This window comes from Thunnus albacares, chromosome 13 (genome assembly GCF_914725855.1).
Source record: "Thunnus albacares chromosome 13, fThuAlb1.1, whole genome shotgun sequence".
NCBI classification, from domain to species: Eukaryota; Metazoa; Chordata; class Actinopteri; order Scombriformes; family Scombridae; genus Thunnus; species Thunnus albacares.
Window position 1 is genome coordinate 6,951,874 of NC_058118.1, and position 23,931 is coordinate 6,975,804.

General features: G+C 40.7%; 3 protein-coding genes across 3 annotated transcripts in view; 1 reads left to right on the forward strand and 2 right to left on the reverse strand.

The window, feature by feature from the left end:
* Positions 1–23,931, reverse strand: part of LOC122995765 (histone-lysine N-methyltransferase 2B-like) — a 398,376-nt gene that overhangs the window by 65,627 nt on the left and 308,818 nt on the right. The window lies entirely within an intron of this gene.
* Positions 463–16,692, forward strand: dhrs11a (dehydrogenase/reductase 11a). The gene is made up of 7 exons (XM_044370707.1): positions 463–892; positions 12,998–13,207; positions 14,152–14,246; positions 14,609–14,738; positions 15,341–15,433; positions 15,514–15,579; positions 15,687–16,692. The coding sequence occupies exons 1-7, from the start codon at positions 761–763 to the stop codon at positions 15,726–15,728; spliced, it is 768 nt and encodes a 255-aa protein (XP_044226642.1). The 5' UTR covers positions 463–760; the 3' UTR covers positions 15,729–16,692.
* Positions 16,129–22,719, reverse strand: si:ch211-283g2.1 (sodium- and chloride-dependent GABA transporter ine). Its single transcript, XM_044370693.1, has 13 exons — positions 22,228–22,719; positions 21,634–21,768; positions 21,319–21,523; positions 20,184–20,316; positions 19,957–20,091; positions 19,701–19,804; positions 19,484–19,608; positions 18,792–18,904; positions 18,543–18,683; positions 18,343–18,442; positions 18,089–18,189; positions 17,810–17,977; positions 16,129–17,678 (listed from the first exon to the last, which is right to left on the reverse strand). Exons 1-13 carry the CDS (start codon positions 22,400–22,402, stop codon positions 17,520–17,522), a joined length of 1,794 nt encoding a protein of 597 aa, XP_044226628.1. The 5' UTR covers positions 22,403–22,719; the 3' UTR covers positions 16,129–17,519.

The window sequence follows — 23,931 nt, forward strand, 5'->3', positions numbered from 1 at the left end:
ATTTTCATAGATATAGTGCATTGTAAAACAGTTCAAATATTCAGACTGATATGACAGGTAGAATAAAAACTATGTCATTAACAAAGGTTAATGAGTACGTTGCGACTGCCCCCATGTATAGGGTCAGTTGCAACACCTGATTTCTCTTCAGATGCAAATTATGAGTTTATTATCATATGTAGACATTTAATTAATGATGTGGGCACTAAACTGACATGAATTCAATCTATTAAAATTGTGGTGGTCTACTGTAAATAGTCTCAGAGTAACTGAGTAAATGCGTGTTGAGCAAAAGTGTTGCAACCGTCCCCGTCCTGTCTTACTTCACGTACTTGCGCTTTTTATAATGTTTCCCAACAAACTTTCAAGTAAAAATACTTGAAAGCAACACGCAAAGCACCTGTCGTGTTATGTGAGTGTGTTTGCGGTAGGCGGCGGTAGATAACCACACATGGACAACACTGAGGAAGAAAGTGGGAGGTGATGTGAGCCAAACATTTTTCACAATCCTTTAGGGCTCTTCATATTTCATCCAGAGGACGGAGCGCATGGATCCGGGCTTAACTACCCCCACTGTCCTGGATGCTGCATAGACGGAGACTGGAGGCTGTAGCTACTCCATCCCCACAATTATAACACACCGTACATTTTATCGACAGCTGCCACTGTGACAGTTTGAACTAAGCAGACAAAGCCGAAGTACAGCGCAGGAGCTGCTGTTGTTTGGCGTACTGTACCCGGTGCAGACAGCGCGGAGGAGATGGAGCGGTGGAAAGGCAGAGTGGCCCTGGTGACCGGAGCCTCGGTGGGGATTGGAGCGGCTGTAGCCCGGGCACTGGTCCAGCAAGGCATGAGGGTTGTCGGCTGTGCCAGGAATGTCGACAAAATAGAGGTGGGCAGTTTAATTCAAGATCACTAACAGCCGTAAAATAAGTCAGTCTGAGTCACAGGAGAAGCTAGCTCTATAAGAGCAACAATAAACTAGCTAACTAACGTTAACCGCTAGCTAACATTAGCTTCACAACTTCAACGTCAACTGTAACGTTAAAGACATTTGTGATATTTAGGCAACACAGCCGTTGAAACATTTGTTGAAATTAGACAAGCACTCAAGAAAAAGTGACTCATTTTTTCCTTACAGTTTGACATGCATAACATATTTTACTAAATTCAAAGTAAATACAGTTAAATCAGAGTGAAGGAAGAGGTGTAAACCAAAGCTAACGCTAAATCCCGACGTGGCATTGACACCAATTCACCATATGAATATTACAGGGATATTATTCTACACCTCCACATTGAGAAAGTATTTAGTGCCTCACAGTAACACCCGCCAAATGAAGCAAATATGACCAGCATCACTCTAAATCTTTATTATAGCTTAAAAACGACCTTCTCCTGTGAGGTCAGATGTCAGGAGGCAGCATCCACAGAGCTGGCAGGGTGACTTCAGTGTGACTTGATAAATAACACTTAGACAAGGGAGATACCTGCTAACAACTGATCATTATATGGGGCCAGTAACTAGTGGGTCACCCTGTCATCCCCTAATTCATCTACTAACAGTGTTACAGTAATAAACAGTGTGTTCAGGTTCAGTCAGTTCACCACACCACAGTTTCGAAAGAGGTGTGAGGATCATTTGAGAGTGTCAGCCTTGTGGGACAGTATAAGAAGATCTTTTCTGATCATTCAGCTTCTCCACCATCTCTCAAACTACAGCTTTTGGTGTATAAGAAATAAATTTACATCAATTCAATAGATGTAAATCTCAGTCCACAAATTGTTCCACCTATATCCTCTTTTTATTTCATTTTTCACACACTGACTTTGCACAACAATTTTAATTTCAAGTGTAGTTTGGAACAAATATGACACAATACTCATAACATTTTCTCACTGCTCTATTAGCTTAAATCACACCCTCTAATATAATAAAAGACAAGCTCAATCATTAAGTCCTGCTCTCATTGTGACTATGAAAGTAATTAGTGTCAGCGGTGATTATATTTGAACCGCATGTGAATTTGTCACCCACATATTGAACCAGTGAACTGATGACATGTTTTTAAAAAATGAATTAATTCTTAAGGTGAAGGGTAAATTAAATGCAGTGGATGCAATTCAACGTCCTGTGGCACACATTCTTGCACACCCCCACCAACTAAGTAACCATAAGCCATAAGGCACTGCACCTTGCTTATCTTGTCAGCCAATAATTAAGCCTTACTCTCCTCACTCCACACTTGTTTTAGCTTCTAGCACTGGCCCGTAAAAGGCTTACTACAGCTGCCTTTAGCCACCTTTTACACTGCTAATGTGTTTTTCTAGAAGCAGAGTGCTGTAGTTTTGCTCGCCTGTGGTTGTTAACAACTTTGTCATATTTTAATATTTAAATGTTTTACTGTCGAATATCACCTAAGTATGTCAGTGTGTGTGTAGTCACCAATATAAGTAATACGACACTATCATTTTACAACAGCCATCATGTAAATTATTACTTATTTAAATATTTAGTCACTCACAAGTGTAGCTATCAGTCGCTAACTAGCATGTAGTCACTGACCTGGTATATTCTCATGTTAGACAACAGTCCATTCTAGCTATTGAATAAATATGAAATCAGTTTGATTTGAATTGTGACTCTCTCATAAAGTTTGGGAGACTGACTGGCTGAAGAGATGAGCAGGGCACATCTTCCCATGGCTTATGGTTGGTGTAAACAGTTGTGCTGAAAGCAAGTGCCTTCTTATATAACCCACATTTCTCAACAAGGGGCTCATCCATGTCTTAACCTGTTACATCAAACTCAATGACCTGCGATATCCCAGTGTCAAGCTGTTTACAAAAGATACAAGCGTGGTGCGGGGTCAAGCTATATGTTATGTCATTGATCAGTCTTTGGTCAGCCACTTAGTTTCCCATTGTGCATTAACCTTTTCTCACCAATTTACCCTATAGTATGGCTTTTACACCAGTGTCTATTGCTGCACAATTTACAGTTTGCAATATCAGTTTCAGGAACTCTGCTGCTGATGGTGTTGTGAAAGCATGAATTACAAATAGGCATGTAAGTCATTTCAACGTTAAGCTTTTGGTTTTTTTTTCATTCTAGGGATTAAAAAGTACATTATTGCATACTTCAGTCAGGTCTTGTTTTTGACATGCAAGCATATCCTCACCTTGACTACACACACACCCCTGCCCATACATGCATACAGTGAGTGTGATGTTGTGCAATAGATAGCCTCTTTCCATTCATACTCTGGTCACATGGCCCGTCCTGTCAATAGTTAACTGCGGCGGCTTGTTTCAGCCCCTGTTTGTGACTTGTGCAAGACTGAAACAAGGTCACAACATGTAAAACCTTTTTATAGCGCTTTTACATTGTACAAAAGTCAGTCAGCGTTAAAAAGCTGACTACATCACAGCCAGATCAGCTATAACTATTGTAAATTGTACATTAGTATACATGAAACCGAAGCTTCAATTCACTTACTAAATGACAAGAACAAACTGGAGGTACATGTCAGGTTTTATAGAGCGACAGGTTTACATCTCTCCCATTCTATGATAGTTTTCATCACTGGTACAAGACCCTAGAGAGTCGTCTGTGTGAGTTGAGGACAAAGCCAGTATTGTACTCTCTCTGCTATGTAAACTGGGTTCTTGCTGTAGTTGTGCCAAACCTGGCATGCTGCAAGTGGGGGATGCAAGTGTCCATCACTAAGCAATTGTTCTTGACTTCCCTTTTGGTGTTTATGTCTTTACTTGGGGAAATAAAGGGTTTACGATTGTTATGTTACAGCAGCAATATTTTCTCTTAAAGTAGACGGGATATAACCCTGATGAAAAATGAGAGACGTATTCAGATGTTGTCACATTCTGTTTTTATGTGTAAACAAAACACTGTGAAAGGAGAGTGGGGAGTTGTGGCAGCATTATTGTTATGTTGTCTGTGAGACTATAGAATAGGCAGCGGGGGAGCAGGGAGCTGTCCGGAGACGTGTGGTCACCATGGGGTCCATGCAGGAATGGAGATGACAGGGCCGCATCCAAGTAGCAGCAACACAGATTCTCATTAACTCTTGCGAAAGTAACTGAGACCACTGGACGAAGCTTTTTATTTAGCTGGAAGAAAAATCTCTTCACGGTTCATACGGCGTGTTCTGTGAGGTTACAAAAGGTTTAAAGGTGGCCCCTGTGCGGAAGACAGTGCAGTCCAAGAGTGTGCCACCGAGAGCTGCATTTCATTGTAACCAAGCACCGCAGCATCTGACTTCAATGGTGAGGTCACTATCAAGGAGGATCCACTCAGGGAATTAAAAAAAACAAACCCTGAATGCATGTTGTTTGTTAGATTGCCTCCATATTAGCAGGATTTTATGTCTGAGCTCACATCAGACTTTAAGGCTCTCTGGCCCACATAGCCCATATGTGTGGGTTTGTGCTATCTGCTTACATAGCACAATGTGATGCAGTAGTAAATACAGTTATGGGAATATGAACTCAAGTTGCTGATCACCACAACTCAAATAATCCCTCATTTTAAAAACCACAAATATTAGATTTACAACCACTATGCAGTTTGTTTTCTCTTATCACATTTGGCCGGGAAGCTCCGTTTTTTTGGCGTGAGGCCTGCCATGAATTTAGATAAAAGTGGTTTCATATTTGTGTGCTTAACTTGATTTCACAAATGAAATTTGGCGAGTTGTAATTAAATGTAGAAATGTATTAGCTGTCTGAATGTCCCATAATCTGGTTGTTAATATTAATGTCATTAAGTCGACGCCCCCACACCTTGTAAATACAAAATAACCATAATTTGCAGGTCAGGATTGGTTTAGAGGAGATTAGTGTCAGTGCTGTTATTGCTCTAGGGGAAGAGAGGCAGAGGTTTGGATGGGGTAGGGTCTGTCACATAATCAATCATATTCAGTGGTCGCCTATGCCTCTAATGATTCCTGGAAAGTTGTGTCTCTGTAACATTGTTCAACACATAGATACATGTGATATTTAATCAGGACCCAGGAGGAAGGGTCACAATTTCAGCTGGTGTCCCTTTAGTGGTCAATATAATCAGCGGACACAGGTGTGTATATACAGTGTAAATAGCCTGTTTCTTCATTAATTGAATCAGTGTTTTTAAACGGCTGAATTACTTCTCTATTCTCGCTGCAGTCATATTTGTGGTAACCCAGGCTAAACGCAGAGAGATCATCGCCTTCTAGATAATAAATAATTTTTTATTTTTTTTTCCGAGTTTGTTTAAAACTGATAGAGTGAAACTGACATTTCTTGGGTGCTTTGAGGCTACCCACAACAGAGGCATCAGTCAAAATTCAAAGCTGTGGCACCTGCAGTTTTAGATCAGATAAACTTAGAAAACACAATTTGTGGGTTTTTAATGCTAAACAGATTTGTGGTTGGCATACCGATAGCCCGTGTTAGCAAGAGATTCTGCGTAAAATACGGCCAAAAAGGATGATCTATGTTAAACTATTGGGCTAATGAATAAAACACAGTCTGTGATAAGAAGACAGAGAATACCAGGAGTATAAGTGACAGACTGATGATTTTTCTAAACCTGGACTGGCCTTTGGAGTGGATTCAGTACAAATATAAAGCAGTCGGCAGTTTTTGAACTTGTAAGCACCAAATGCCAAATCATCCACTCACTCATCACACAGGCTTCTAACTTTTTTAAATAATGATATTTGAACTCACTGGTTAAATCAAACAGGTTCTTGATTGGCAGCCTCTACACCTCTGCAGACTAGTGCTGCCTTTTTAACCAGTCTAAGCTTTATTGAGACGCATCATTAAATGAATCGCAAACTTGACCCATCTTGAGTGAGTAAATTTAGAATTAAATCTCAAAGCCTTTGGCAGGTGAACCAGAAGATTAATGTCAGACCTTGGCTGAGCAGCTTGGTTTTGGTGCCCATTGTGTAGGAGGTAAAAGGTGCTCAGTCATGTAAAAGTCAATCAGCGTCTCTGTGTGCAAATCTGAAACCGTCTCCACAAGGGTTGTGTGATATGACGATATATATCGTGTGACGATAGAAAAACGTCTATTATTTCATATTATGCTCTATTGTTTATTTTGTTGTGTCTTTTACCACCTACACAAGACAGAAACAGAAAATGCTGCTATGTCCTGATATGTATGGTTCTCTGGATATGAAATGGTCTATCTCAGGAGATTTTGGTCATATCGCACAGCTCTAGTCTCCACCACCGAGTGTAGGTGTCTGAACAGCCTGTCCTGTTATCTCACAATAAATAGATTTCACTCCAGAAAGGATTTGAAGTGGGTCAGGTCAGACAGCTTTACTCTCTTTGTCTCACACCCTCTGCCTCACTTTGTGTTTTCATCTCTCTTTAAGTCTATGTCCTGATTCTTCTTTATATATTTCTCTGTCTTGTTCTTCGTGATTTGTATTTTGAGTGGGATGGGTATGTTGCAAAATATAGAGTAAAAACCCATTTTATTATGGAAAAACCCAATTTAGCCTATGTTCAATATAATACAGTATCTACTGTATATGAGTAGTCAAATAATTATGTTTTAACAATGAGTTTTTTGCTGTGTCATTTGTCATCCGCTCTGAGAGAAATCACAGCACTGCTGTCTTCACCTGCACAGTAGCTATTTTATTTCCTGTCAGCTTACTCCTGAGCTCATCGAGTTACCTCACTACTCCTCCGTTTCACAAGTTTTTGTCTTAGCCATGCAGAAAGCTTTTCCACTGACTGCACACTTTCCACTTGAGCTGTGAGCTGATAAAGACGTATACCTAACTAATAATCTGTCATGTTCCCATGGATTCTGCCCCCAAGAGAAGCAACATTCACACCAACATGAATCATAACACCGTTTCCTTACTGTATATATGAATCCTGTGAGGATATCACTGACATATGGACAGATTTATAAAATAAGGGTAGGTGATGCAATGATGATCTCTGTAACGGTGCCAAGCGTACAAACACTAAATACGCCAACAGCTTGAAATTAGTTTTAAAACTCGTCTTCACTTATTTTATAATGTGCAGTGGATTTGAGCAGAGGGAGACCATCATTGTGCACCTTAAAAGTTCTATACAGAAATAGCCAGTTCAAGAGGTAGGTGATTGATTAATGTACTAACGTATACACTATTTGTAGAGCTCAATTTTAGTTGTTAATTGAGTGTTGTGCTCTCAGCTTATTTCTGTTATCCATCAAACTGTTATTATTAGATATACTGTAGAGTAAACTGTCAGAGCAGCTTTTAGGACTGTAGTCTATACTAAAATTTAATTGTGATAGCTCCACTTCTTTCTCTGTAATTCATTAACAAAGAGGTTTTCTCAGATTTTTTTTAGATTATATGCATTACAGACACAGACTGTATTACTGCATATTAAAACCACTGAAATCAGTTTCATCTTCTCTATGAATTATTTAAAGTTCCTATGTCTGGAGTATTTTTAATTACTTGTTATGCTACATCACCTGGGTCTCACGCAGTTAACAGTCTGATTGGTCTAGACAGCCCAGTGACCCCCATGAACCATCCCCCCTGCACCACCACTGTGCTGTCCTCTCTCTGCTTATCATCTTTCAAGGTGTAAGGTTTACTGGCAGTGACATTCCCTCCTCGGGCCTCCTGCTATGATAGGTGGGGCGCTTCCTGTCCTGTCCTGTCTTGTTGAAGACTTGCTGGAAAGCTCTTTTCTGCATGTACAGTCTGTGTGATGGAGTGTGTATTAGTATGAGAGGCCCTGATGTGCAGGGGGGGGGAGGAGGTGAGGAGGTTTTGAAAGCTAAGTGCGACTGCGGCAGCTGGCCAGCTCTGGTAATTGAATGTATATTTGAAGCAGAGAGCAAAGTGGGAAAGAAATCACTTTGTGGTGAAAGGATTTTGTGAATCTACAACACAAAACCTGAGTTCACCAAGTTCATTATTTCAAAAATTGAGGGGGGCTGAAGAGAAAGAATGCAAATTGGATTGTTTTCGCTTCAACAACAGCCAAATTGGATTTGTTGCTGGGGGTTTGTTTGATATTGGAAGCATTTTAGGGCTACTCTAAGCTCACAGGGTGAATAGAGGCAGCCCAGCCTGGCTCAGTTTGAAAGGTTTTCATTTTGGACGTTGTCAGCTCAACACTGTCTCCATGAGACTCCCCTGTCTGTTTTTGTTGTCTGCGCTGGGCTCAAGGTATCATAAACTTAGCATGCGTAATGAGGTGGCTCATAGCTTGCATCAGGGCCGCCCGCAGGCCTGCGGTGTGAGCAAAGTCGTACTGATGGCTGGCATCAGGTGCAGAACGAACCCATCACATGAGATGGAAGAGGCACGTGATGAATGCTGGTTCACTAGAAGGAAGCTTCACCCCCTCAGCATGTTTCAACTACAAACAAGAGACCTAGAGAGCTATTTTTTAATCATATGATGCCCATGTGAATATATGAATAAAGGCTGCTCTCTGTAGTTGATCTAGTGTTGAAATATTGCTGACAGAAATGTTCTCCTTGCACTATTTTCTTTCTTTTCAGAATAGAGATCAGCTTCTACGCCCTCCTGGTTTTTATCACTTTGTTTGTGAAAATAAAGTCCTACCACACTGGTTTCACCAGTTTGTTACACAACACCCAGCCAGCTGCTCTGTCCCTAGTCTACCAGTGTTTTAAAGGCCAATTTCATGTGAGCCGCATACTTATATCAAACATCAGTTGTCATATTCTTTTTATCACAGACAGTGTTTCTCAGCTTAGTCATCACCAGGACCTGTGTTTGGATTTAAAGTTGTTTTATGCTTGAGGCGAATACTTCAAATACTACAAATTACTTCTGGGCCTCCTGTTACAAGTTATTCCCTGCTTGGAACTCCCCAGGAAAGCCCAAGTCTGTCAATAAGTATTGTTCCTGACAAAGAGTGTAATTTTTTTTCTTATCTCTTTGTCTTGATTAGACTGTCCTGAGGGAGGTGCTGTAAAACCAGCCGGTTCAACCTTTAGACCTTTTAGTGGCAGTCTTTCAGTGTGTGAAGAAGAGATAATCACACAACCATCCCTTCTAGCCCTCCTGCAATCCAATTATACAGCCTACTTTTACCTTTGACCCCACATTCAGTACAGTTGTGCTCAGGCTAAACTTAAAACTGTCTATTTTTATGTGACACAATAGTAGTTCAGCTGGATAATGAGTGATAGGGCTTAGAAGAATAAAGTGTCCCAAGTAGACGTGTTCCTCAGAGACCTTTTCTGTTAGATTTGTCTTCAGAAAAAATGTTCTGAGACATCAATAAATGAAGAATTCATTTTATAAATAGTAATGGAATCTTAAATTGCTGCCCTCATCCTGTGCTACTGTTCTCCAGCCTCTAAAAGAGTAAAGCATACTGAAATCTGAAAGCATTTGATCACATTTAATGCAGTATGCTTCAGGTTTTGTTCTCTCTCTCTCTCTCTCTCTCTCTCTCTCTCTCCTTCTGTTTCACTTTCTGGCTGCCAGCCCTCCCTCTCTTCCTCCCTCCTTCTGCACACTTTTTGTGATCACTGGACAACAGTCTCAGTAATGAGGATGAAAATGCATTATGACAGGCAAAAATTGTTTTGTGTGTCACAGGTACAAGAGTTGGGACAGAAAGGATGAAGAGGGGAGGGGTCATTGGCTGAATTATGGCTGCATTGCATCTTTTGATTTTTTATTTTTTTTTACTGTCTACCAGTCTTTTCAGAGAATAAGAGGCGCACAGTTGGCTATAATACAATCCCCCTTTTGTCTGATGGACCTCCCGAGTCAACCTGAGACAAATCTAATTTCTCAGCTCTCTCAGTTCATGGCTGCTGCCTTGTGCCTTTGATCTGACTCGCCACTTAAAGCTTGTCTGCCTTTTAACACTCTGGCATCTTTATTTTTATCTCTTTCTCCTTCACTAGTTATCTTTTTTTTTTTTTTTTTTTTTTTACGTCTTTTTTTTTGTTTGTTTTTTGCTGGCCCATTTACACCAGTTCCACGTGACTGGGTGAATGATTGACGAACATGGTGTGGGACAATGATGTCCCTTGCATCGTAGACCTTATATAACAGCCCCCTGCAGGGGTTGCAGGCCATTAATGTGACTACATGGACATGCCCACATGTGTCTTTTGTTAGTGCTGTGTGGGTGTATGCACACCCATTACTGTAACATGTAAAGGGTTAATGACCTATTCAAACATCATTTGTCTTATGAATTGTAAGACTTTTTATCTTTCAGTATTGGTCTTATCAAGACTCCATGTAATTGCAAACAGTGATTTTATTTGAGTTGTTGAGCTGTGTGTACACATGTGCAGTCTTCCATAACTGCAGGATAGCAAAATGATATGAAAGTCACTGAAGTCACTGATAATACAGGTGATATAGAAACAGGTTTTGTACATGTATGTATTTCAAACATTTTGAATTGTGTAAACATTGTCCAAAGATAAGGAAACAAGGTGAAATTACATCAAGATCGGGAATGCTGCATTTAGAGAAAAATGGCTACATAATGTCCTGAATTATTTACATTTCGGCGTATTGGATTCTGATGCTGCATTTGATTGATGTGAGCTTGTCCTGCACACCTTTAGTACAACCTTATATTCACTTTTATTACATGTTTCCCCGAGGCTCATTTAAAGCTCTCCCTGCTGTGTGTGTCTGTCACTGACACATGTTTTATGGTTGTCTCACTCTCACTTTTCATCCTCATCTTAAAAGGTACGATGCTGAACACGCTTCAATCCACAGATATCCAGTTTCAATTTGGACTGAGATGAATGAATCGTGTGTCGAGTGCATTCGCCGACCACAGTATGCTGCGGCTGCATTTTTCAGGCCTGGTTGCTTATCTGTAGGACAGGGTGCTATAGTGGCATTGTTGTAGGCGTGGCGAGTATGAGGGCTGGTACTGGCCTTGGCAGTACAGCCGGTGCCAGAACTCACAGATTCACAGCCTGAGACTTCCTGTAGTTGGAACTAGATCACAGTCTGTTCGCTCTGCTTCTGAGCTTCCACTTCAACCTCAGTTACACAACTAATTCTCCCCCTCTCACAAAAGATTGGCCTGGCTTCCCCTTTACGTTAACCTCCTTTCTGGATAAAAAAACAGGCCTCTTCACCAGTCCGTATGCCTGAGAGTCTGTCCCTTGGATTTAAAGGCACTTCAGATACTTAAGCTGAACAGACCAGTGATCACGGCCTCACATCTAAGGTAATGCACAAAAGGGAGTGGTTCACCTTTCCATAACAGGGGCAGAAGGGTTGGTTTTAGTCTTTACAGAAGAGACAAGTGTTTTCAGTGTTTTAGCATTTTGACAGCTTTATTCGGGTAATGCCTTCTCTCTGGATAATCCGAGTTAAACAGCTTAGAGGAAGAGCAGAGAAATCTGCACACTCCAAGTGTGAGATGGGGTGCGTTCACTCTATTATGCGTTTTAGTAGAAAAAAGCCAAAAATGATCCCTCAATCCAATTTCATCCTGATTATAAAAAGCAGGCTCCAAGAGTATACTTTAGTTTAGGTGGATTCCACTATCAGCAAATATACAGTCAGGCTTATAGCGTGTATCCAGGTGTCAGACATTTAACAGAGAATCCCACAACGTAGTCACACAAGCCCCTTTCACACATGCACTGCAAACCCTGAAATTTTCCAGACATTACCCGGAGGAACTGTATGTGTGAAGGCAAACGTCCGAATCAGTCAGTCCGGACATTAAACGGACTTTACCCTACCGGCTCCCTAGTGCAAAGTCCGTGCATTGATCCACATTACTTCATATGATAATTACAACTACTTTCTACTGCTGCTGTCCTCATTTACATTGTGGCTGTGAGCTGTCATCAACTTTCAGCTTAAAGCATCAGATCATACCTTCTCCTCCCTGGGATTAGTTTCATCTAAGAGAAAGTGAGCTCCTCTGGAAAATTTTACTAATTTTACAAGCTCCACTCTGCCTTAAAAGAAAAGAGCTTCAATGCTAAACAAGTGCCCACTCAATATCCACATACAGAGAGAACGTGTTGATTCAGGTTAGGAATTTATTGTCGTATGCATTAAGATGCCTCCAGCGAATTTTCATACAATAAAAGACTTGTGATAGCTTTATAGGCTAAAACGTGTGTTGTGTACCCTAAAGAGATAGTTGGAAAATTGTAGTGGTATGTCGCACAGAAAGGGTTGGGAAGCACTGGTTTAGTTCCCTGAAAGAAATTCCATCGTAGCTGTCAGGTATTGAATACTGAAACACACCAAGACAAAATGTACTGATTAACGCAGGTCTTTGCTAGTTTCCTGTAAGGTGTTGAAGTTTAGAGGGTAGACTTTTCCTTTTCACTACATCAACTTCCTAAACATGTAATCCTTTTGGCCTCACAGACGCTCACTCTGAGTGTTACACTACTGTGCATCATCTCTGTCCGCCACCAGCCCCACTCTTATCACCAACCCCCCCCTCCTGGCTGACTGGCACCAGGAGCGAGACATCAGGTGACTAGTGCAGCTGTGCCTGGCAGGAGGATCTGTGTCAGTTTGTATCAAACCCCGCAGTGGTGGACGGGCAGCTGACCTGGTTGGAGTGTAGCCTGCTCAGCCTGCAGCAGGCTCAGCCCAGCTGTATCCCCAAGCAAGAGGCATCCCATCAGCGCTTCCTCACATCCAGGGTCATGATGTAGTTTTTGGTAAAAAAAAAAAAAAAGTAGAGTTTTGTATGAATGTTTTGGCTCTACAGGTTATGATGTACTAATGTGGTGTTGATTTTTATGGCTGCATGTTCTCACTGCTGTCTCAGTGTCTTGAGCGGGTAGAGTGTTTTATCATGGGACTGTAACTTAATTATGTTACTGCAGGTTAATCATTTCTAGCTCTTAACAATGTTTCCGACCTGATTATTACTTTATGGCCAACAGTGTTTAAGGATTTGTGTTTAATATCCTCTAAAATGATGTACGTTGGGTTTGATTTGTGTTTTTCAGAAGCTGGCAGCGGAATGTCAGAGTGCAGGCTACAGTGGCACATTGATCCCTTACAAGTGTGACCTATCCAACGAGGAAGAGATCCTGTCCATGTTTTCAGCCATCAAGACGCTGCACAAGGGCGTGGACGTATGCATCAACAATGCTGGGTTGGCCCATAATGAGCCCTTACTCAGCGGGAAGACAGAGGGCTGGAGAAACATGATCGACGTGGGTGGATCTCGCACGCACATATAAATGCTTAAGCTGAAACAAACTAGAGAGATGGAATTCATTTAGAGCAATATCGCCCAGGGATAGTTAGAATTATTATAAGTTTACGTTGTATTTATTTTTTTGGCTCCTCTAATCAAACACAAAAGCACTGGGAGGAGCTGAAATGGTTGCCCAGTGTGAGTGGAAGCCAGCAAAGACTACGAGTTGAAGCAGAAATGTCCGTGCGTGCACACACACACACTCACACACACGCTGATTCCCTCCCCTCACAGAGGCTGCTTCATTGGCTCTGAGGAGAAGCCCTGGCACAGCAGAGGCCCACTAATGAAAGCCAGCACTATTTCTCTTGTTGGGACTTTACATTCTGATTCATTGAGCTCTTGACCATTGAAGACCCCCTGCTCTAAAGTCTCCGTCTCCAGACTCCAGCATTTGTAACGCTTGTCCATCTGTTGTCATGGCAGCCCACATGAATGTGTACAGCAGTGTATTTTTAGCCTGTGTTTAATCTGCACGCTGACCTTGTTTGGTCACCTCCCCCTATCTTGCCACCACGTTGGCTTTAACCTGCAGTCTATCAATTTCACTGCAGGAGCAGCTTAGAGTCCACAAGCTGGACAGGATCAGCAGGTTCAGATGGTCTAACACAGTGACCCAGAGAACATAAGTCAGCTGAACTGATCACACTTTCTTCACATGGCACTCTTAAATGTGATTTAGCAATAAAACAAGATGAAGTTCTGCAAATAATATCAACTTTAGTAATTCATTTTTATTTTCATTTTTCTCACACAGCATGAATTTGTCTACTTTTCTTATACTTTGCATATAGTTCATAGATACAGTAGATAGATTGGTAGATACAGACATTAACTAATAGATACACAGACTGACAGGTAAATGGTTAAATAAAGTTGCTGTCTTCGCCTCCCCCGCAGGTGAATGTCTTAGCCTTGTCTATCTGCACCCGTGAGGCATACAAATCAATGAAGGAGAGGAATGTGGATGATGGTCACATCATCAATATTAACAGGTAAGCTATAAAAACAGCCCACAAGTCTCAGAACAAATATATAGATTTATCTGAAAATAACTCAGTTTGCCAATTTGTTCAAGGTGATTTTAATCTGACCCACCTGGCATCTGTTAGACTTGGAACAATGTGAAGAACTGACTTTTCTGGAAGCGTGGGCTTGTTAAGTCGATCGAGACGCTGTATATGATAAACTTGTGTACTTATGAAATAAACTTGTTAGAAATCTTGCTGTATCAGTGAGCACATGGAGACATTCGGAGGAACACAAGTAAATCAGTAAATTTATGGGGCTAATTTAGGCTTGAATCAAGGTTGAGATATTTTATACATCTACATTATCTCTTCTTCTACCTGTTTAGTATGGGTGGGCACCGAGTCGTCCCGAGTGCTGATGAGCATTTCTACTGTGCCACTAAATACGCTGTGACTGCTCTGACTGAGGGAATCCGGCAAGAACTACGAGAAGCAAACACCCACATCAGAGCCACAGTAAGTGAGCTGTCACCTTAATGCACCTTTAGACTGTGCAATAACAACAATCTAAATGTATTTCATGTCACACTGTGCAAGATGGGTCTAATGTAATCTCGGTCGCAGTCTGACTAGATGATATCAGTTTGAGGCATGTTTGCACAGTGAATGTGTGGTGATTCATAGCGTTATGATGTAAATATACAAAAAAAAAGTAGAGAGCAGAGGCTTGAGTCATCCATCTGTGCCGCTCTGTTTTGAATATAAAGCAAAACAATTAACAAGCTTTGGCCATAGTGCTGACACTTCTATGCGTCATAAAAACTTCAAAAAAAGGTTTGTTTTGGTTTGTGGGGTTTTTTTCCTCTAAACTTCATTCAAAAATAATCGTATTCAAGACACCCTCTCAGGCCTTTTTGACCAAAACTGTGGAGGTCTGTCTTTGGCCTGTGCTATTTCTAGAAAATTGAATCACATGAATAAGTAAATAGAATAACTGACTTTATTTACAGTATGTCCTAACTTTAAAATGAGTGTGGGAAACTTATGTTTTCAGGGGGGGGGGGGGTTGACTATGCATGTAAGCAATAAAAATCTAATGCATTTTCCCTCCTCTGCAGTGTATATCACCTGGAATAGTGGAGACGGAGTTTGCCTTCCGGCACCATAACAGTGATCCAGAGAAAGCAGCTGCAGTGTACGAGAGTATGAAAGTAAGAGTGCACATCAACAGATGTATTTTACTAAATGAAGTACTGTAGCATTAATAATAACGGTTTTCTCCATCATCCAGTGTTTGAAAGCAGAAGACATAGCCAGTGCAGTCACATTTGTCCTCAGTGCCCCTCCTCATGTCCAGGTATGTCTCTCTTTGATTCCTTCTCTCTCTTGCTTCTAAACTATCAGTTGCATTGCATTGAATGCCGGTTGGTTTCTGTATTGACCTCAACTCATTTCTGCCATCAGATTGGAGATGTGCAGATGAGGCCAGTAGAGCAGGTGTCATAGCAGTGAATCAGGGAAGCTGCAGGAGGAGCAGACAGACGGCAGCCACGGTGACTCCTTAGCGACCTCTGCTGGGCAAAGAGGGAGGGGGGGGGGGTTAGGGAGGGGGGGTGGGGTGGGGATAAAACAAATCAACTACAGCTGTGTTGGATCTGGAGGGATGTGGTCAAGGAGCCCTAAAGGAGGCTGTGCGAGGAAATGAAGGGCGTGGACTTTGTAAACCACTATTAAAATACTACTGAATGCAGCAACCTGGTTTTTGTGAAATGTTGAGCCCAGTCCTGAACTGAGCTGACTCTAAACTACAGTAGGAACAAATAACAAAGGAGGGAGTTTCTGCTGTGCTCTGTGGTCATCTGTACGACCATCACTTCAGAGGGAAGAGTATGCCATTGATTGCACATGTTTTTTTTTTTGTTTGTTGTTTTTTTTTCTTTGTAGGTCATATTACATATCTTTTTGAAATTAAATGGAAAGAGTAATCGCTGTTTATAAGAATGAGAATTTTTTTTGTTTTAATTTTTTATAAATATTTTAACTTTTGATCATAGATAGATGTAGACTCACACACGTTAACCATAGACAACACTGTGTCGTACTCACTGTACCTAACAGTCAGTCCACCCCGCCACCTTTACTTATTGTACGTTTTCACAAACACATCCAGTGACCTTTGTTTGGATCTATCCACTTTTTCAACCCCATAAGGAGTCAGGAAAGGTATAAAACACAAAAAGTATATAAAACCCTTTCTGTTAAGCACGTGGGTTTGGACAATCCACCTCTTAGGCTGTGTAATTTCAGTTCAGCACTTTGCATTCATTTGCGAGGAGTTATAAGAAGGAAACACTGGCAACTCATGTAGGGGAAGAAACTAACTCCTTGCACATGTGTACCCTAGAAATGTGTACCTTTCAGTGGAAATCTCTCATTAAATGAATAAATAAAAGCTATTGCCCAGAGGGAAGTTATGTTTTGTGTTATATTAACCAGACAGACTGTTACACCCAGTTTGTCATTGCGGAAATAAGATTCAAACACTGGACTTTGTGACGGGTTTTTATTACATGACATGACATGACATAAAAGGTGCATGACCTGTGTACACCTCTTGTTAACCATTAGCATATCTATCAGCCATGCCCTAATAAATGAGTCAGCCACAATCAACAACAGTGGTTTATTTATTTTTAAAGAACATGGCTCAATATAAAAGTTAAGCTCTGTTATCTACAAATGTTAAATGGTGGTGTTTCCTTGTCACTTTATTAGGTAAAATGTCAGTACTAAATCTGAATACAGTACCTTATCTGAGATTTAACACACATAAGTGCGTTGACAGACATGGCCAAGAGATGGCACCCTTAGCAAAACAAAGTCAAGGCAGTGAAGTTGAGCTCCACTTCTTTGGTGTTCTGTCTTACAACAGAGGAAGTGTAGGTCAGACATTAACGATGCACACAACAATAACAGATTCTAAACACTGACTGTTCACAACATCTTATTGTATTAAAAATGGGCAGCAGAAGTTCAACAAAATATCACAAATTAAACAAACAGGCTCACTAAAATGGCCATTTTAAAATATCTGCATGGCAGATATGCAGCAATACCTTTTCACAATCATGTAAATTTTTTTTTTTTTTTAGTATATTTCTGTTTATCTGTATCACCAGAGGTTTGTGAAAGATTTCAACTTAATGGTAAGCAATAATTTGTGATTAACTTGTACTTATTAAAAATCTGCTCCAGCTGGTGGCTTGATGAACACTAACTGTGCAAAGCACAGAGGTATCAGAGGTTTGTCTGAACAGGAGGTTTGTCAGATAGAGAGACGGTGGAGCTGATGACGGCAATGACTGGATATCCGTCTCCTCTGTTCCCTCCTCTTTCATAATATGGCATTTTTGACGTCTCATTCAGGGCGTATGGTGCGATGGACAGTTTCAGTTTCTGTGGGAGAAATGTACTCATAATAATGATACATGCTTGATTTTATATGAGCATGACATGGCAGCTAATGCACATGGATATCACCTGTAATGTCCTGGGAGGGAAAAAAGTAAATAGTAAATGTACGTCACCTGCATGAATGAACCAGGTAACACCCACAATGTGTGAATGGCACCCAAAGGAATCCAGATGATGGAGGCCATGGCTATGACCCAGCCGACCCCCTGAGCCCAGGGAGGGAAGACATAGTCTCCATAGCGAGCTGGTTTGAACTGGATGATGGAGAAAATGAGGATGACCTGCCGCAAGGAGAAACAACTTAAGTTTAGTCGTTATGCATTTAGAGGGATTTCAGTTTTGTTTTAGGGGAAAGAAATCTTTAAATCTTTAATCAAGCCTTGTTGACTTACAGTGATCAGCACAGGTGCAACTATTAACCAACACAGCCTGAAGAAGATGTTTGCTCTCTTTCCAGTCATCTCTTCCAGGTTGTCTGAAAGTCGATTCACACCTGCACATGGAAAGGTACTTTAGACAAAAAGCTATGCATATTTTATTTGCATATTACATGGAGCCTGAAAAATTGTCTATTTTTGGAGTCAAGTGCATCATCACATTATCTGGCCACTGAGAAAAGGAATATAACTGAGACTTTTACTCTCACCATAACTCCAACAGATGGCTATAACCTCAAAGAACGCAAGAAACATGATGGACACTATGGCTGTGTAATGGTCCATCAGCTGGAAAACATAGATCCCCACCTGGACAGAGACATGTTAAGACAGCATGTAAGTGAGACTGAGGATTTTACAGTTTGGATATAATTTGATTACGATCCATCCAGTAAATTGCAGCCTGTACCTGCATGACACAAGGAATCCCAAGAATGCTGGCTGCACAACAAACTGCAAGAACAAACAGCTCCTTGCGCTTGAAGAATTTAATCAGCTTTTGATCGAATTCGTCCATGAGACTGGTCACCATCACTTCAACCATTGCAAACTGGCAAAATAGACAGAATACATCAATCATAACTGTGTAGGATTAGTGAAAATAATCATTATCACTATAGAATTGTAATGTCGCTTTCCCAGTTTCTCAGTAAACTACCTCACTGTCCAGTCCGAGGCAAAGAAGCATGAAGAAGAACATCACAGCCCAGAGCTGAGACACTGGCATGTTGGCAAAGGCTTGTGGGTAAACAACATAAACCAGTCCTGGACCTGGATACACAAACACAAAATGTCTGTGTAGCATTGCTGACTGACTGAAAAAGTAAATCATGGCCATCACAAAGAGTCAAAACTATCATGAAAATTGCGAAAAACAGCTGATTTTTTTTTTTGAGATGAAAATTGGCCAGGTGCATCTTTAATCAGTCAAAATTGTTTCCGCATCAGAGGTCGCTTTTATGTGAATTGACCTTTTTAAATTGAGTTTCTCCTTTGTTGTGTCAACAGAGCTTTAATTTGCAGCATGACACATGTCTCAGGCCTGTATACAGCGCATTGATGTGTTGTAGCTTGGTTTCACTTTCCCATAGTCAGAATTATTAGAGCACATTATTAAAATGTAACAAGAACAGGAGCATGGCATTACAAGGGCAACGATAATGAAGATTAAAATCATACAAACTCTCGGGCAGGCAAAATATCCTTTTAGTCAAAAAGAAAAAAAAAATTACAATGATTGGAGAAATTATTAGAGAAGAGTTGCCACTTAGAGAAAATTAAATCAAAATAATCTGAAGTAAAACTAATCCCCCTGCAGCAGCAGCAGATATGAGCTGAGATTGTTCTTACCATCCACAGCCAGGTTGCTGACAGGAATGCCCTGCAAGTGAGACATGTATCCAAAACCAGAGAAAATAACAAAGCCTGCCAGGATACTAGTGACAGAGTTGATGATGGATATAGTCAGTGTGTCCCTGTGAGGAGAGAAGACACCTTTAAATCACTTTTCTTACTGCCCAGAGATCATTATTGCCACTGCTGAGGATAAGGATTTCAGGCTTTTTACTTCAGAACGTTGTTGTTGAAGGAGTTGTAGCTGGACATGGCCATGAGGGAGCCGAAACCAATCCCGATGGAGTTAAAAATCTGAGCTGCAGCATTCACCCACACCTGCAACACATCCAACAGATCACTGCCAGAACCAATTATCAGTATCCCTGCAATGCTAACACTAGTATACATCTTTTCTCGGCTCTACTGTGCTAGGCAGGTCAGACTGAACCAGTAGATATTTCCACTTCCTCATCTTTCTTCTTTCTTACCTCCACTGAGAGCAGCTTGTCCCACTCCGGCACTATGAAGAAGGTTATCCCATCTATTGCTCCAGGAAGCTGAGCGTTATTGATCAGCAGAGCAATGAGGATAACATACGGGAACAGAGCTGTGAAGTACACCACCTGCACACAGAAACAGACAACATATTGCATTGTCTGCCCACCTATCTTTCTCTTTGTTTCTGTGTCAGTCTCTTTCTCTTTTTCCTGCTCACCTTGCCTGTTGATTTCACACCCTTAAAGATGCAAAGGTAAATGAGGATCCAGGCCAGCAGGAGAATGAGGAAAAGCTCCCACCGTATCACTCCTGCCTCCTCCACTCCAGCAGTCTGCTCCAGCATCTTATAGCTTCAAAGAAGCCAAAAAAAATTGAAATGAAAGTCGTGAATTAGCATTCTCTAAGACAATTGTAATCTACATTTAATGTTGACAATATGCCCCCAAACTATAGCCTTTGACAGACAGATGGTTCCAGATGTCTTCCCTGTTATACTAAATAGTCAGTAATCAGATGGACTCATGGCGGTGTCCCACTGGGTTCCATTTTGGGCTTTTTATTAACATAACTCTACACTAACAACGGTGGCTTGGCTAACACCTTCCATGTAACTTACATTGCTTTAAGTAAGCCATACGTACTTTCCACACAGTTATGCACTAACTGCAGTTAAACAAGTTAATGAGTAAACCTATCTGAAAACGTGAGGTTTCACTCCACTGTCACTATCCACAATGAAAAATGTCAGTTCTTTACAAAAATCTTCAGAGTGGCATCATTGCACATTGAAAAGCTAATCCCAGTACTTCCTCAGTCTATCCACATCAAAACCAAGGATCAGCATCTGAAGAGATGACATCTGGAGCACACATTTATAGTAAGACCTTTTAATGAGGTGCAGCAACTAACGTTTGGACATAAAGCATGTCCTCATGAGAAATCAACACCTGTTTGACCTTTGAGGATTCTGAAACTGCTGCACACAGAAGAAAGCGATATGTGTTTATAGATACAAGCATTTTAGATTAGACTGATGATTAAGTGAAATTAAAACTGAGTAAACACTTTTTATACGTCTGTAAGATATTTTATCTGTTTGTCAATCACTTATCACTTTGACTGATATCCCTCACGCGACTCATATGATAAAATGAGTTTCAATTTAATTAAGCTGTAAATTAAAATAATCAGTTTCAGCTGTGATATAATTTCCAGACGTTGAGTTGTGTAAGCAGCAGAGCCTCTTGTCAAAATGCAGGGATTTTGTAATTCTGCTGTAATCTAATCATTATCTAGTCTGGTTTTGTAACGCTGAGACCCAGCGCTGGTTTCTCCCACAGAGTGATATGTACTTGAAGAACTCCTGGCTGGCTGTGGAGGTGTAGCTGCTGTTGGTGGCGTGATTAGTACAGTTAGGTGTGTTCCAGGTGTTGTTACAACTCTGCCAGGGTAGCGGTGCCTGGAAGGAGCTAAAGAGATAATAGAGGGCCCAGGTGATGACGACATTGTAATAGGTGCACATGATGAAGGAGATGGCAACAGATGCAATGCCCACTCCTAAGGGACAAAAAAAAATAATGTCACTTTTTTTGCTTTCAGAAAAATGTCCATTTATCAGCTTGGACACTTTTTGGTGACTTGAAAATTTCAGTCAGGCTACATAGTACCTTTTAACAGTGGACAGACATTAGCCAGAGCACGGACAGGCCCTCTCCTCATGTACTGTCCCACAGTCAGCTCCATGTAGAGCAGAGGGATCCCCAACACCACCAGCATAAGCAAGTATGGCACCAGGAAGGCACCTGGCAGAAAATGATGGTGAGTCAACTGTCACACACATTTTGCTGGCAAAGGAAGTTGCAACTATGCAAGTTTTATGTTGTTCTCTAATGTTTAACTTCTGTGAAAGGCACCAAGTCCTCGCATCTGTTATCTATATCTTGCGTCTCGGGTAATCTGTTGTAATTGTCAGGTGAGGTATCCCTCCATAAAATTGTATGTTTTTTTTACTGTGCATGCAGGATTTCTGAGTACAGTATAGACTTACATGTAATACACACATTTCTAGGAGAATAATTTGAAAATTTGTCAACACAATGAGTATCACTACAGAGCAGAGTGCCTGAAGTCATGCCGACTAACAACAAACAAACTTTGAACCCAGTCTAGAGACCTGAGTGTACTGTATCATATAGTCAGTACCGAGGGCAGTCTGGTTTCATTATATTATTTAAGGATGAAATGTCAGCTTGGTTTCTCACCTCCTCCACTCCTGTAGCAGAGATAAGGGAACCTCCAAACGTTGCCCAAGCCCACAGCGCAGCCGATGCCAGCCAGAGTAAACTCTATCTGCCTGCTCCATGTTGGTCTGCTGGGTTGCTCATCCATGTCTGCTCCTCCTGTCTTCTCTGTGGCTCGTCTGGGCCCAAACTCCATGGAAAAGCTGGCTGTGACTTAAGTGACTCTGGGTGATATAACCTTCTTTTATTATCCTTAATGATTAGCTTAGCAGCATTGTCCATGTTGTCCAGCATGTGGCAGCAGTGGCTCCGTGGTTCTCAAAGAGGGAAAAGTTTGTGTCAAAGTGTGATAAAAATCATCAGATTTGTTGTTTTGAATAACATACAGTATACAATTCCTTAGAGGTTAATCAGAAATTTGAAGATTTTATTTGTAAAATCTGATTGTTTAACATGATTCTTTGTAACCATTTGGCACACCAATGTTAACATGTCTGCTTTTAAACAATGTACAGTACTTCACAATACACAATTAAAACTAAATCTAACTCTCCAAGTTGGATGTGAAAAGTCTTCCCTTTTTACATTATTGTAACCTTTTTCTAAATGCATTGACAGCACATCAACTTCAACTTCAACTTCAATGTCAGTTTATTTCAAATGCGCATCACCAGAAGTCTCTGCACACTTTATTTGTCTGCCTCATTTTAATTTATTGAAATTCTGGCAACATTGTTGACAAGGTCAACAATTATTATCTGTAGGATTAAGAAGCTCAAGCAAAGGAAAAAAGACAGGGGTTAAACTTAAATCATTTTTTATCATAAATCACTATTTTGAATACTCTCATATACTTCTAACATTTCAGCTTCAGTAACAACAAGATCTTTACATCAACAGCAAATTCAAAGTCTTGCAGTAAAGGCAGAAGCAGAGAGAGACACTATGTTTCTTCTCAAGTCTTTTATGACTAGTTTGTTACACATGTGCAGTGTGTCACACATGAAATGAGTGTCTGTAAAATTACACAATTTGTTCTTTGCAACACGTGCTGAAAATGCATTTGTGCAATCCTGCTGACAGATTCTACGTGGGGTCAGCACAGTCAAACAACCATCTTTCTAAAGGTTTGTTTGGTCAGTTTGCTTTATGCACTTTGCACTTGTGTTTGACTCAGTTGGATATTTATTAATTTCCTTTATTATCCCATATCAGTCATGGCAGATCAATAGGTCTATACAGTGTTATTATTATCTTGACATGTTAGAGAAAACATTTACAATGTTTAGCAAATGGAGAAATTAACATTATTATGTGAATGCCCTCAAAATGAATATCTCACAATATGAAAACAATTCACAACATTAATGTTTGCAGACAGTTTTCAATCAGGAAATGAGTGATTGGATATTAGACATTATGTTCTGCTGACAACAGTGTCAACATAAATATATAGACACTGAGATATTTGTGATGAGGTAGGCAAGGAGATTTACTGGGTCTACAACCAAGAAAGGAAAAGGCTGCAGCAGAGTGTACTAAATCAGTGAACATCACAGGTGCCAGAGCCAACCCTGCTGGAAAGAGGAACAGAGAGCAGCAAGAAAGTATGTAGAAAGTAAACAAGTAAGCAGTAAGAGTATGGAGAGGCAGAGGATGAAAAGTTAAAGCATCAGACTGTGAAGTCTTGAACAACTGTGCAGGGTGGAAATCTGAAGAAGAGTC